At 35.5% G+C, this 13,764-nt stretch overlaps 1 protein-coding gene across 1 annotated transcript in view; it reads right to left on the bottom strand.

Moving 5' to 3' along the window:
• Positions 1 to 13,764, bottom strand: part of LOC149769637 (endothelial PAS domain-containing protein 1-like) — a gene marked incomplete at its 3' end in the record, with an annotated part of 128,345 nt that overhangs the window by 75,320 nt on the left and 39,261 nt on the right. The window contains exon 4 of the mRNA XM_089949790.1: positions 5,100 to 5,197. Coding sequence (XP_089805916.1) covers positions 5,100 to 5,197 — 98 coding nt within the window. The remainder of the gene's footprint in view (positions 1 to 5,099; positions 5,198 to 13,764) is intronic.

Below are 13,764 nucleotides of genomic sequence, written 5' to 3'. Positions count from 1 at the left end.
AGCTCCAAAAAAATGGCAGCCCCATCCCTCCCTGAAAATTAAATGGTCAGTACCTCATAGTAGATGAATTTGTTATATGTATGTTATTTGTTGGAATCTTAAAACTACTGCATTTGGGTGATTAAGTTATATAGTTGACAGACACCCTGTGAAAAACGTTGACAGACACCCTGTGAAAAACATCTTGCTGACACTATACAGTGTGTTAACAAAATAGAAGCCAACAATTTACTGTCTACACTATTGACATAATATCCAGGGACTATTGATATAATATCCAGGGACTACTGATATAATATCCAGGGACTACTGATATAATATCCAGGGACTATTGATATAATATCCAGGGACTACTGATATAATATCCAGGGACTACTGATATAATATCCAGGGACTACTGATATAATATCCAGGGACTACTGATATAATATCCAGGGACTATTGATATAATATCCAGGGACTATTGATATAATATCCAGGGACTACTATATAATATCCAGGGACTACTGATATAATATCCAGGGACTATTGATATAATATCCAGGGACTACTATATAATATCCAGGGACTACTGATATAATATCCAGGGACTATTGATATAATATCCAGGGACTATTGATATAATATCCAGGGAACACCTGGGCAAAATACTTATTAGAGGGCTATTAAACATAAAACACACTCAACAAATGAAAAAGAATTTTGAAATTACACAAAATTCAAACAGAAAACAAATGCTCTCTTAAAATGGTTTAGGCTGATTCCCAGTCTTAGAAAGGAATACAGATACTGAAAAACAATAACATGCCCTATTAAATAATTGAAAAAAATAACATTTTCCTTTTTAATCAAAAATTCTTTGAAAACTTAGGTTTGACCCAAATATCTTTAACAACATCCAATTTTGGCATATGTGACATATGTCAAATATCTGATTAAAGGGTCATCGATATTAAAACCACCAAAAATCCTTTTTAATCTGAAAAACAGGATAAAGATATATAATTTAGGTAGTCATCAAGGAAAACGAGGGAGCTAACAAACAAGAATTTCTTAGAGAGAGAGAGAGAAGAATAAAAATTGGTTAGTTTATGTTATAGGAGGAAGAACCTGGAAAACCCTGGGAACAATGACTGACCCACAGGAAGCAAGTGTCAAGGATTTCTCCAATATCCACATGAGCCAAATCAGAGACTCAAGGTCTCAGGAACAGAGGTGAGATGTTAATGATCTGTAAAATCGAACATCTTAGACCACTCTGCCCCAGAATAATAAGAATGTTAAAATGAGCTGACCTATTTCAAAGGGTACAGATATTTGAACTAGAAAAACCAGACGTTCGTTAAAACTTTGCTGTACAGATTTAGCATATAATGGAATTCATTAAAAAAGAAGGCAGGTATCCAATTGTAAGCCACGGATTATTTTCCAAGAGTTGTTATGGATAATTTTGACAACAAAAAACTGGAATCTTTATATCTATTCATAAGCCGTAGTGACCAGGTATAGCAATATTTGTTACATTTTTTTTATTTCCTGAAGATCACTGTCCATTTTATAGCCTTTGTGAAATTTGCATCACAGTAATCTCTGTATTAGTAGTTCTTTGTTCAAGTGATCACATATCTGCGTGCATATCGTAGGCAGGTAACATTTGCACCAATTTTTGCCATAAACATCCTTTAAATGTAACCAGTGTTTGTAAATGATACAGTAGAAATTGATAACATGCAAGTTTTTTGGTTTTTTTAGGAATGGAGGATTCAAAATTAAATTTAAACAGAAACCCGCTATTAGACCATTAAATCTATTTCCTCCACAAATCAGTATTAAACCAAAGTGATATCCGTATTTCTTCATAGTTATTAATTACCATTCACTAGGATGGTCCATTATGGTCCACTCATATGAGTGCTCAATACATTCTTGCTTAAAAGAAGAAAGAAAAGAAGACATGGTGCCACTGCAGCTGTCCACTAATAATAATAAGAGATTGGCCATTTAATGGGTAGGGGTGGAGGCTGGACGTTTTGGACAACCAGGATCTTTTATTTGCCTCAAGATTTTTTCTTCAACTTAAGTTTGTTTTTTTTCTACAACAAAATCTGAGCAAGTATATTTTTTGAGACATCTGAGAACCAGAATTTTTTTCTGTATCTTAATTTTATAGGTAATCATTCTCCCCTGACATCAATTGACACCTCAGAAACCAAAACCATGGAATTATAAATAACCAATTTTATTTCACTGAGTGACAGTTTTGTGGATGTGCTCACAAAAAATAAAATATGCCGTTATGAAGCTCATTCGAAAGTGGCTTTGGTAGAAATCAATCATCCGATGAAAGCCCAGAATATCAATGAAATTCAAAACACTTTCGTTGTCAATATCCTGAACTAAGAAGTTCATAAAAAGTAGCACAAAAATGATCCTCCCATTTACAAATCGAAAAATGCCTCACCCACCAATCCTCAATTGACTACCTATACCAGGGGTCTCAAATTCAAACCACCCTGAGAGTCGCATGAGGGCATTTTTGATGGCCCATGGGCCGCACTACCTTTGTTATTTCTCATGACACCTTGTGATGCCAATCATTTTGTGGGCCACAGGCTTGGCGGGTTGCGTGTTTGAAACCCCTGACCTATACCATGAGAATTCCTGTTAAGTATGATTTTAAAGCTCTACATCTGGTCAAAATGACCGCCACAATTTTAAACAATCAGTTTGGCAAAGCCCTGGATAAATCTCACAAAGGTCTTCTTATCGAGTACCATAAAATTGCTAATCGTCTTAAAATACGTTTTTTGGATGACAATGTCCACTACTTTCTGACCTTCTCTGTTTTCTACTTTGGGTGGGTATATTGCTTTGGCTTCCATGAAAAACATTAACAACAATGATCGATTCTACAAGTGTTTTCATTAACCTTTGAACTAAACAATTAAAGGACTCAGTCCTAACACTAACCTCTTAATGCTGAGCGCAAAACAAGGAGCTGTTAGTACCATTTTTTTTTACAAGTCTTTGGTATGACTCGGCTGGGGATCAAACCAGCAATCTTCCGCATACAAAGTGGACATTCTAACCACTAGGCCACCGGAGCGATCTATGCAAGGTGTGCACACTGCATTGTGGGTATTTGATGGTGTATCTAACTCAGCATCAAGACTAATTCTAGCTGCTCTTTTTTTAAATTTCAGTAAACTTTTCAGTAGTCTGTCTTGATTTTCTATACCACTATTACCACTGATAAAACAACAAAACTTTAGGAGTGGCATAAAATATCCACTGTTAAATGTCATTCTCTTTTCTTGAAGGAGATAAGATTTTGTTCTGTTCAAGAGATAAAACAGTGAGTTAACTTTTTTAATGACCTTATCAACATGCATTTTCCAGCAGAACATACTGTTTATTATGATGAAAAGTAGCTTTTCATTTTCAGACTGTAGTATAGTGATTTCTTTTATCATTACCTAGAAACCATTTTTCTCTGCTTTTACTCTTACTCAGATACCTATGATCATGGTTTTAATCTGGCTACATTTATCTTCATAATACTGTGCTCACGCCATTTATTTTGACTAAATCTTAAGCACTGCTGTGAAATAGGAAAATCCCACCTTTGGGATTAAACAGTTTTATCAAACTATGATGAATACTTAATGGTGTCAAAGTTTCAAGTAATTTCTGTCTCAGTTCTGAAAACTTCAGGAATTCAAGGCCTGAGGGGTGCCTATCAGATTTAAGTGTAACAGAGTTCTACATCGATCTGATATGAATCAGGTTTAAGTGTAACAGAGATCTACAACGATCTGATATTAATCAGGTTTAAGTGTAACAAAGATCTACAACAATCTGATATGAATCAGGTTTAAGTGTAACAAAGATCTACAATGATCTGATATTAATCAGGTTTAAGTGTAACAAAGATCTACAATGATCTGATATGAATCAGGTTTAAGTGTAACAAAGTTCTACAACGATCTGATATGAATCAGGTTTAAGTGTAACAAAGATGTACAATGATCTGATATGAATTAGGTTTAAGTGTAACAGAGATCTACAGTGATCTGATATGAATCAGGTTTAAGTGTAACAGAGATATACAACGATCTGATATGAATCAGGTTTAAGTGTAACAGAGATCTACAACGATCTGATATGAATCAGGTTTAAGTGTAACAGAGATCTACAACGATCTGATATGAATCAGGTTTAAGTATAACAGAGATCTACAACGATCTGATATGAATCAGGTTTAAGTGTAAAAGAGATCTACAACGATCTGATATGAATCAGGTTACTAAATTTTTACAAGGTATCTAAGATAATCAAAGCTTTAAGAATCTTGCTGCCTTACAACAAAACATTTTCTCTTTGCCTGAGATATAATAATGACTTTTGAGAACTCCTATGGCTCAGTGGTTAGCATAATGGATTCACAAAAATGAATCTGAATCCTGCCCAGACCTGCCTGGGTTAACTACCATTGTTGTTGTTGTGGGGTTTAACGCCATTTTTCAGCACGATAGGCTATACATGGCAGCCAGTATTAATGGTGGAGGAAGAACCCGGAAAACCCCGGAAAGAACCACCGACCCACGAGAAGCTACTGGCAAGCTTTCTCACATGCCCACATTGGCTGAATCTTAGACTCGAACCGCCACAGACAGAGGTGAGATGGCAGTGATCCGTAACGAAGAGCGCTTTAGACCACTCGGCCACTCGGGGCCCCGGTTAACTACCATAGCATGTCTCTTGGCAGGGCTCTTTATTACCTTCGCCGCAGCAATAAATAGTCTTCCATGTGCTGATGTGTTGTTAAACACAAATATTTCAAAATCCTTTTTCTAAACTGATGATACCCAACTTGATGGCACCCATAAATATGTGAGCAAGAAGCGAAAATCACCAAAATTGGATATGCATGAACGAACAAACCTGGGACTGTATTGGTACAAAGCAAGCATTGTCACCACTGTGATATCTTGGCTGCTTTGTAATGCTAATGTCAGAATGACAGCTTGGATTTGTGTAGGACTGGAGAGCAGTTATTTACATATTAAGAATATATTACAGTTAGACAAAGGACTTACTGTATAGCCTGAGCTTCGGACCTTTGCTCCAGGCTTTGGCAGACTGTACTTCATGCGGATATAGAAAGTTCTCTGTAAATCTTCTTCTTGCCATATGGCTGTAAAAAAAAAAAAAAAAAATTCACAGGAGTTATCAATCAGGATAGTTTATTTATCACAAAATAATTTTAATAGTATTATACCGACATACAAGTTTTACCTTTTTTGCTTTAGCCTAAGACAGATCCAACAATAGCCTTTATCAATGGGTGCATAACAAAGGTCTTCTCTCACCATAATTAATTTTAGAACAGTTTTAAACTGAAAAGCTTCTGTTGGACAAACAAAGTTAAGATACTGGGCATTCATGGACCCATACTCCTCTCAGTGATAAATCTGGTTAAAGCCCACCATTCATCGGAAAGTTATGCTGCAGATACACAATGTAAATAATGCCAAGGAAAGCTGAAAATCAACCCACTCAAGGTCTCATCATAATAAAGCTCTATATCAAATCTGGTTGAAATCCTACAAATTATCGTAAGGTTGTGTTATGAAAACCAAGGTTAGAAGGATAATTCAGGGACACAACACGGACCAATTATACTAGATAATCCTGGAAATTCAAGTCATAGAAGGTCTCATCAATATAAAGCCATGTATTAAATTTGGTTGACATCCAAGGAGACAAGCAATAATGTGCCATAAATCTTGTAAACGTTGTACTGCATTGCCGGAAATCAAACTTATTAGGGACTCGTCATTATCAAAATGTATATCAGATCTGAATTAAATAAAAAAGCCCACTAATTCCTTGATTGACACTCAACTGTGTGTAAGAATTTCCAGGAAATCAAGATAAGACCACATAAACCACATGTTATCTTTTAAATGTCAAGTATTGAGCCCATATCTGATATTCTTCAGCAATATCATGATTTTCAAATCAGATGCTGTGGTGCATGTCAACTAGGCAACATTTTCATTTAAGACAAAAGTACGCATCATTACAAGTGTTTTGGTGAAAACCTGATGTCATAATGAACATGCATTCCAAAAGAGTAGTAAAAATTGATTTTTAAGACAGTCATTGTGTCAACCATATTGGATATATGACTGGCATTTTCCTTTACAACAATCTAGGCATCATATAAAGGCTTCTGGTGAAAATGCCATGTTGATATATCCATCTATTTGGGAGAAGTAGAGAAAACAACATTTTCAAAATATGACTTTCCATTCAGGAGCAGCACTAACAAGATTTTCTAGATGGCTGCCATGTGGAAGTCATGTTGGATGTCAGTTTGGCACCATTTTCATTTAAGATCAACTACACATCATACGAAGCCTTCTTGTGAAAATCCCATGTCAATATGTTTATATTCAGGTAGAGTTGTAATAACAAGAATTTTAAGACACCTGCCATGTTGGCCATATTGGATGTCACATCAGCACCATTTTCATTTAGGACCAACCAGACATCATAACAGGTCTTCTAATGAAAATGCCATCTTGATATTTCCATCCATGTAGGAGGAGTAGCCATAACAGGTACAAGATGACGGCCATGGAGGTCATATTGAATCTTACATCAGCACCATTTTTATTTAGGACAATTAAGACATCATAAGAAATCTTTTAATGAAAACATCATGTAGATCAGGAGGAGAAACAATAAAAAAATATTTTTAAGATGGCTGCCATGGTGGCCATACTGGATGTCAGACTGGAATGATTTTCATTTGGGATTAACTAGATATCACTGGAATTCTTTCAGTAAAAACCTCATGTTCATATAACCATCCAAGAAGTAAGGGTAGTAATAAGATTTTCAAGAGGGCTGCTGTAGTAGTCATATTAGATATCCGAGCAGCACCATTTTCGTTTAGGACCAACTAGACCATGGAATGAATGTGTGTGTAATGTTTAATGGTAATACTCCAAGTACTTCAGGAGAAGTAGCAATTACAAACTTGTGCTAACAGATGGATAGACATCAGATGATGGACATAAGGCAATGGATGGATCACAGACAACAGACCATTCCATATTAGCTCTTACGGTATATGTCCAGTAGAGCTAAGAATCTTCGTAAAATTATGCTGTGAAAACTGAAGTCAGGAGATAGACAATCTCAAGGCATAAGATCTATATATGAAAGGCTGGAAACAAATCCAACTATGGTCAAGTATTGCTACAAAAACCTAGTCAGAAGGATATTTAAGGGACATAACTCCATTCAAATATCTCCTCAATGCAAAGCTGCTTGTGAAATTTGGTTCAAAACACAATCATTGGTAAGCTAGGCTGCAGAAATTAAAGTTAGAAGCCAAGGTAATGTGAATGATGGTACGGAAGGCTGAAAATCAAAACTGTCAAAGTTGCATATTAATTTTGTTCAAATCCAATGATCACCAGGCAAGTTATCGTACAGAAACAGAATTAATGCTGAACAGATGAATAGTAATTAACTAATGGACTGTTCTAACTGTGATGAGCATGTGTGTGATTTTGAATTGTTATTGTAGCTTTAACAATTTGAGTCATATCGCCATAATGTCTAAAGTGAGGCAATTTATAGTGATGTCTAGCACTGGAGCATATGTCATCAAGTTCCACTCTGTCACATTATCCTGACACCAGGCTGACTTGTCTTAACACTTACCTCTTAAGGCTGAATGCCAAGTGAGGGCAGCTTCTAGTACTATTTTGTTAAGTCTTTGGTGTGACTCAGCCAGTGTTCGAACCCATGGCCTTCCATATCCGAGGCAGATGGCTAACCAATTAGACCACTGAGGTCCCAACTTTGTTAAGTGGAATATTAATTAAAGCCGTAATTATGTTGCTAAGGGCTGAAATGCAAGCCCAATTCACCTAAAATATCTGAAAGTAAAATCTGGGACCAAATGGGCTGTCTACATCCTCACAACCACCACCCACTTAGAGACACTCACACAAGTCTGGCATTTTCGAGAATAAATGAAGCAGTTAAGTCTGCCATTAGTGTGCAACACAGGTGAACAAATGAAAATTTTGGCCATTCAGATCAAAACATCATACACACACATGCACACACCATCTAATTACACTAACTGTAGAACTGTAAAAGAAGTTACATATGTCCATTAAAATGTCATACTCAGCCCATTAAAATTTCATACTAGCGCATTAAATGTTGGACCAAGTCCATTATAATGTCATACCAAGCCCATTAAAATGTCATACTCAGCCCATTAAAATTTCATACTAAGCACATTAAATGTTGGACCAAGCCCATTATAATGTCATACCAAGTCCATTAAAATGTCATACGAAGCCCATTAGAATGTCATACCAAGCTCATTAGAATGTAATACCCAGCCCATAAGAATCTGATACTATGCCCATAAAAATGTCATACTATGCCCATAAAAATGTCATACTATGCCCATTAAATGTTGGACCAAACTAACTGTAATGTCATATAAAGCCCATTAAGATGTCATTCTAAACCCATTAAAATGTCATACCAAGTCCATTCAGGATGACAAGTCTTCAACATTAAAAATATCCATCCATGTGACAGGTCTTGAATTGTGTAAAGCTTTTACACAAAAATGTGTGGATGGAAGAATCTGTTGCCTACCATTAACACAGACTAACAAAACTAACAATAATCATTGCATGGTGACAAATCCAGTATGTTACAAAATCTAAAATTCATCATGGCTTAGTTAACTGAAAGATAAAGTCAAGGGCCTCATTTCTCCTGACACCTGACAGGGCCATAATAAGCCTTGCATGAAATACCATACAAATAAGATTCTGCATAGAAACTATGGCATTTTGCTAATGTAACTTGAAACTAATGCCTTGTCTAGAGAGTCACCAACCTTAAAATCAATAAGAATTATTTCAGTGGTGTACAAAAATGTGATGCTACACTTTCATGACTGTTTAGTTACCACTTAGTTTTAAATAAGTAACCATACGGTCACCATTATATTCCTTCCTAAAGAGTCCAGGAAATTGTTGGAACATGACAATACATGTTTGTTACATAGTATATTCCTCATAGTTGTCCAAGATTGTCCAGCTGTAACCAGGAAACTTTCAGGAAAAAGTAGTAAAGAGTATGGTGATACAGAATCAGAAGATATCAGTATTGATTTCCAACTCCTAGGAAAAGATGGGAACATTCTAGATCTAGCCAAAATTGATCTATATCTAAAAGAAGTAGAAACGTGACTATGAAACATATCAAATATATTTCTAAAAATCAGTATGCTTTGTTGCATCTTAATATCAATGCCATACTTATAATACCATACTATGTACCTTTGATGTTGAACAAGGTGCTAGCAAACAAATAACAAGATTTGCTGTAGATAAAATTCTTATGTGATGGTTTTGTGGGCTTAACACATTAACCCCTGGCGATGAGTTAACATGGCAGGAGGTAGTAGCCTACTGCTGAGCCCTGTAGCATCATGGTCATGCAGGATAAAATAAAGTGGGTGGTATTATATAAAGGTAGACAGATGGAGCTCTACAATGGTACCAAAGAATCTGGAATTTCTAGTTGCACCACAAAATACAGAGGGAAAAACCTCAATTTTTTTACCCAATTTTTTTCTACCCAAAATTCACCTGTGGTCAGAATCCGATTTTGTGTCTGGATTTTAGACTATTTGGTCTCAGATCTAAGGCAAACTGGTATGAACTGCAAATAGACAGATGAACCCTAGGATAAGATGGGCATTTGGAATAAAGAGTGGTCTCAATACAAAAAAAATGGGTCCGTTTATAAAAAAAGAAAAGAACTCCAACTTTTACCCTTCTGCTCATGTCCGAGCCTAATAGCCAATGAAAAACGATGTTTCTAGCACAACTAGGCAGTATATTATTGGAAGATCACCTGGAAGTTGGTGTTTTCGGATGTATTCAGAAATAGCTTTCAAAATGTGTTTCCTACTCGAATTTCAGGCGAAAACAACAAAAACCTCCAGAGGTTAATGTGTTAATGACATTTTTCAGAACATGACAGGCTACAAATGGTAAATCTGCAGTATATCTGGTGAAGGAATAAACTGGAAAGAACCACCAACCCACAGGAAGCTACTGGTAAGCTTTCTCACATGCCCACATGTGAGTAAGGGCCTTAGACGACTTGGCCACCCAATGTCCCAGAGTGGTACCAACGACTTGGCCACCCAATGCCCCAGAGTGGTACCAACGACTTGGCCACCCAATGCCCCAGAGTGGTACCAGCTGAATGTAAAGGACAAAACCCAACTAAGTTTCTTTCTGAGGCAGAATTCTGAATGATAAATTCAAAGACTTTTCCCAAACTTTTAAAGACCACAAACACAGATTTCCAATACCTATTTTCACTAACATTTTGTACACAAGTGATGTTATATGAGAAAATAACGAATGTAAAATACTACAATATTGCATAATGATGAAATTCAAACAATGATTAATCAAAAAGAAAGAAACAGGTAAACTCGACTACATCTGAATCTAACAACCTTGGAAATTTTATTTGTGATTATAGAAAGATATTAAAATATTTAGGTTCACATCAATTTTCAAAGGCTTTTAAAGACCTCAGGGTAATCAGCTCAATTTTCCCAAACTTTCAAGGCCTTGAAAATGCTACCTCATTTTACCCAAACTGTCAAGGACCTTCAAAGATCGTAAGAACCCTGTTACATCGAAGACTGTATATTTCATAGCTAAAGAGAAGATAACTTTTTTTTTAAAATTAACAATCATCTCAACATGCAGCTATTAAATGGGTTCATTGGTTATTTAAATAGGACACAATTACCAATGCAGTGTTTAGCCACAGTTCTTAAAAATAAATTATTAAAGTCATCACATCTAATCAGTCATTATGGTAGGTTAATCTCCAGATAATTCTCTTCAGAGAAGGATACTTTGTCTTAGGTATTTTGATGAAAAGGTCTGTCTGTTGACATAATTTCTGATCAAAATTCAGGTTCAGGATGGAAAAGCCCATACAGGTTATAAGGCCAGCCAATCAGATGCAAGAGATTACTTCATTAATATGCATGGATCTGGGTCATTATCAAACTCTCCCAAGCTCTTCATCATAAAAGCCCATATTTAAAGTCTCATCAAAATCAGATCAGAACTATGGCCTCAAGAGTGACAGTAAGGCCAGCCAATCAAATGCAAGATCAACTTGTTAATGTGCAAGAATCTCAGTTATTATCAAAACTGTCGAAAAAATTGATATAAAGTTTTATTAAAATCAGATAAGAAATATGGACTCAAAAGTGGTAACAAGCAATTGTTGATGGCCACATGAATGACAGATGACAAATGATGGAAACTGGGCCACACCATAAACTTGCTTGGTCTTATGGCTGGGTGAGCTAAAAAGCAGGGAAAAACATACTTCCATGACCTATAAATTATCTGGAGCACTGAAATATGGCCACTTCTGCAAAACTGGATTAAAGTGCCACCTATAGTAATGTTTCCATTTGCACTACAGTACTTTATAAACAGGGATTTTTCCAGTGATTCGGAATCAAGACTTGATTCATCCTTATCAGAGTCAGCGAGCTGAGAAGAACATTTGAACATGCTGTAAAAAAAATTGCTAAAATTTGGAATTCTCCATGTGCTTGAATAATTTTAACCTCATGTTCATCAGCGTGGTGAGGCACAGCTATACATTTTCCTGTGGCATCAGTGTCAAAGTTCTGCATTCAACAATGTCAAAGTTCTGTTTCAAGTATTCTGCTTATGTTTTTACAAGTCTGATATGGGCGAATACATGGATGGACACAGGTCAAACACTGGGTCTGTAGGACGTGTTCATTATATATCAACTCACGGATGAACACTGGTGAGACCAGGATCCATGGAACACATGTACACTGAGACATCGAGCCAATTTTTATCCCCAAAAAGCCTTAGAAACAATTCTGATGTTAGATCTCAGTAAATAAGAACAATGAGCTGATGTTTAACTAGCAATGGACTGCTGACTACACAGTTATTTGTATGGGTGATCAAATCATGCTTAAAAATAAATTCCTTGTAGCTTTAGAAAATGTCTTCTACTTTATAAAAGAGAGAATGATAGACTAGATAGTAAAGGAATTCTTTATTTCAGACCACACTGTCCAATGTCCATACATCTAAATTAAAGGTATTTTATGTACAAATTTTAAGACACATCTTCAGTTTGCTGCTGAATTCTCATTAAAAATAATGTTGGACTGAATTGTTCGAAGTATCAATATGTGATGGCAATGTAAAAATCTGACCAAGTCTGTTCACATGTATTGCATTGTACTTTGAGTCTCTGCTTGGAATGACATTAAATGTCCACTGAATATTTTAGTTTCCATGTCCTTCAATAAAACTGACATGTCTGCATAACTGAATGATACCTGGGAAAATCTGACAGATCCGAAGTACAACATTGGATAGAAACAGATTAATGATATTTTTCATATTATTTGCAGATTTATCACTGCCCTTCTGCTTCATCATTGTCCAATCTGATTGGACCACTAAAAATAGAGTCTGTTTTACTGATATCACTGTCACAATATGTGTCCACAAAAAGTTTTACTTTATGATCATATAGCAAAGAGTTCATTTTATTCAGCATAAAACAAAGCAGCTCGCTCACCATTATCAATGGACTGCTTGCATTTGTAATCTACTGTCATATTTGTAGGGTTTCTTGCAGACCTTGGAAATCTTTTCAGCACACATTTCTTGCATAGGAATTTATCTCCCTGACAAAAATGACCTGTAGTGGTTCCATATCTTCACAGCATGACTAACATAAAATTTCCAGGGATAGGTTAAAATATCTAAAATACTGGCTGGGGCATTCTACCAGACATCATTAAAGAAATGCCATTATTATTTCTCCAGTGAAAAAAAAAAAATAATAAAATTGTCCAGCCAGCATGGAAAACAGTCAGGGCTATATTAACAGCATGCAAACTGCCACACTACTGAAATATAATTAAGTGATGTTGTTTTGGTCAGATGCATGGATTCTATAAATTGCCCAGCTCTGAAGTAATGCAGATTCATGTATATTATGTATACATGTTGAAGACATACAAGACATTTTTTTTGTCTCTATAAATGAAATGTATAAATTAAAATGTGAAATGTCAGTTTTTTTTATTTCAAGATCTGAGGATGCATAGGGTGATGCTATTTCATCAGTAATGGCAAAACTTTGCCTCTTTACATGCTGGATTTTAAATTCTTATCACAAATGTGATTATTTTTTTAAAACTCTCATTCAGTATACAGTAGGTCTTCAAAGTATTTATCAAATGCAATTCTGGCACTGTAATTACCATGATGTAGAACTTTATTTTTTTTTCATTAATGCAAGAATGTAATTACCATAAAATTGAACATTATTTCATTAATATAATTACCATGAAGTTGACCATTCAACTCCATTGCCTTCATTAATGCAAGAATGTAATTACCATGATCTAGGACATTATTTCATTAATGCCTGAATGCAATTACCATGAAGTAGACCATCATTTCATTAATGCAAGAATGTAATTACCATGATCAGGAACCATATTTCTTTACTGCAAGAATGTAATTACTATGAAGTAGACCATCGTTTCATTAATGCAAGAATGTAATTACCATGAAGTAGACCATCATTTCCTTA

This window comes from Sinohyriopsis cumingii, unplaced genomic scaffold, assembly GCF_028554795.1.
Source record: "Sinohyriopsis cumingii isolate HCF-2022 unplaced genomic scaffold, ASM2855479v2 utg003376l, whole genome shotgun sequence".
NCBI classification, from domain to species: domain Eukaryota; kingdom Metazoa; phylum Mollusca; class Bivalvia; order Unionida; family Unionidae; genus Sinohyriopsis; species Sinohyriopsis cumingii.
This window is presented reverse-complemented; position numbering and strand designations above follow the sequence as displayed.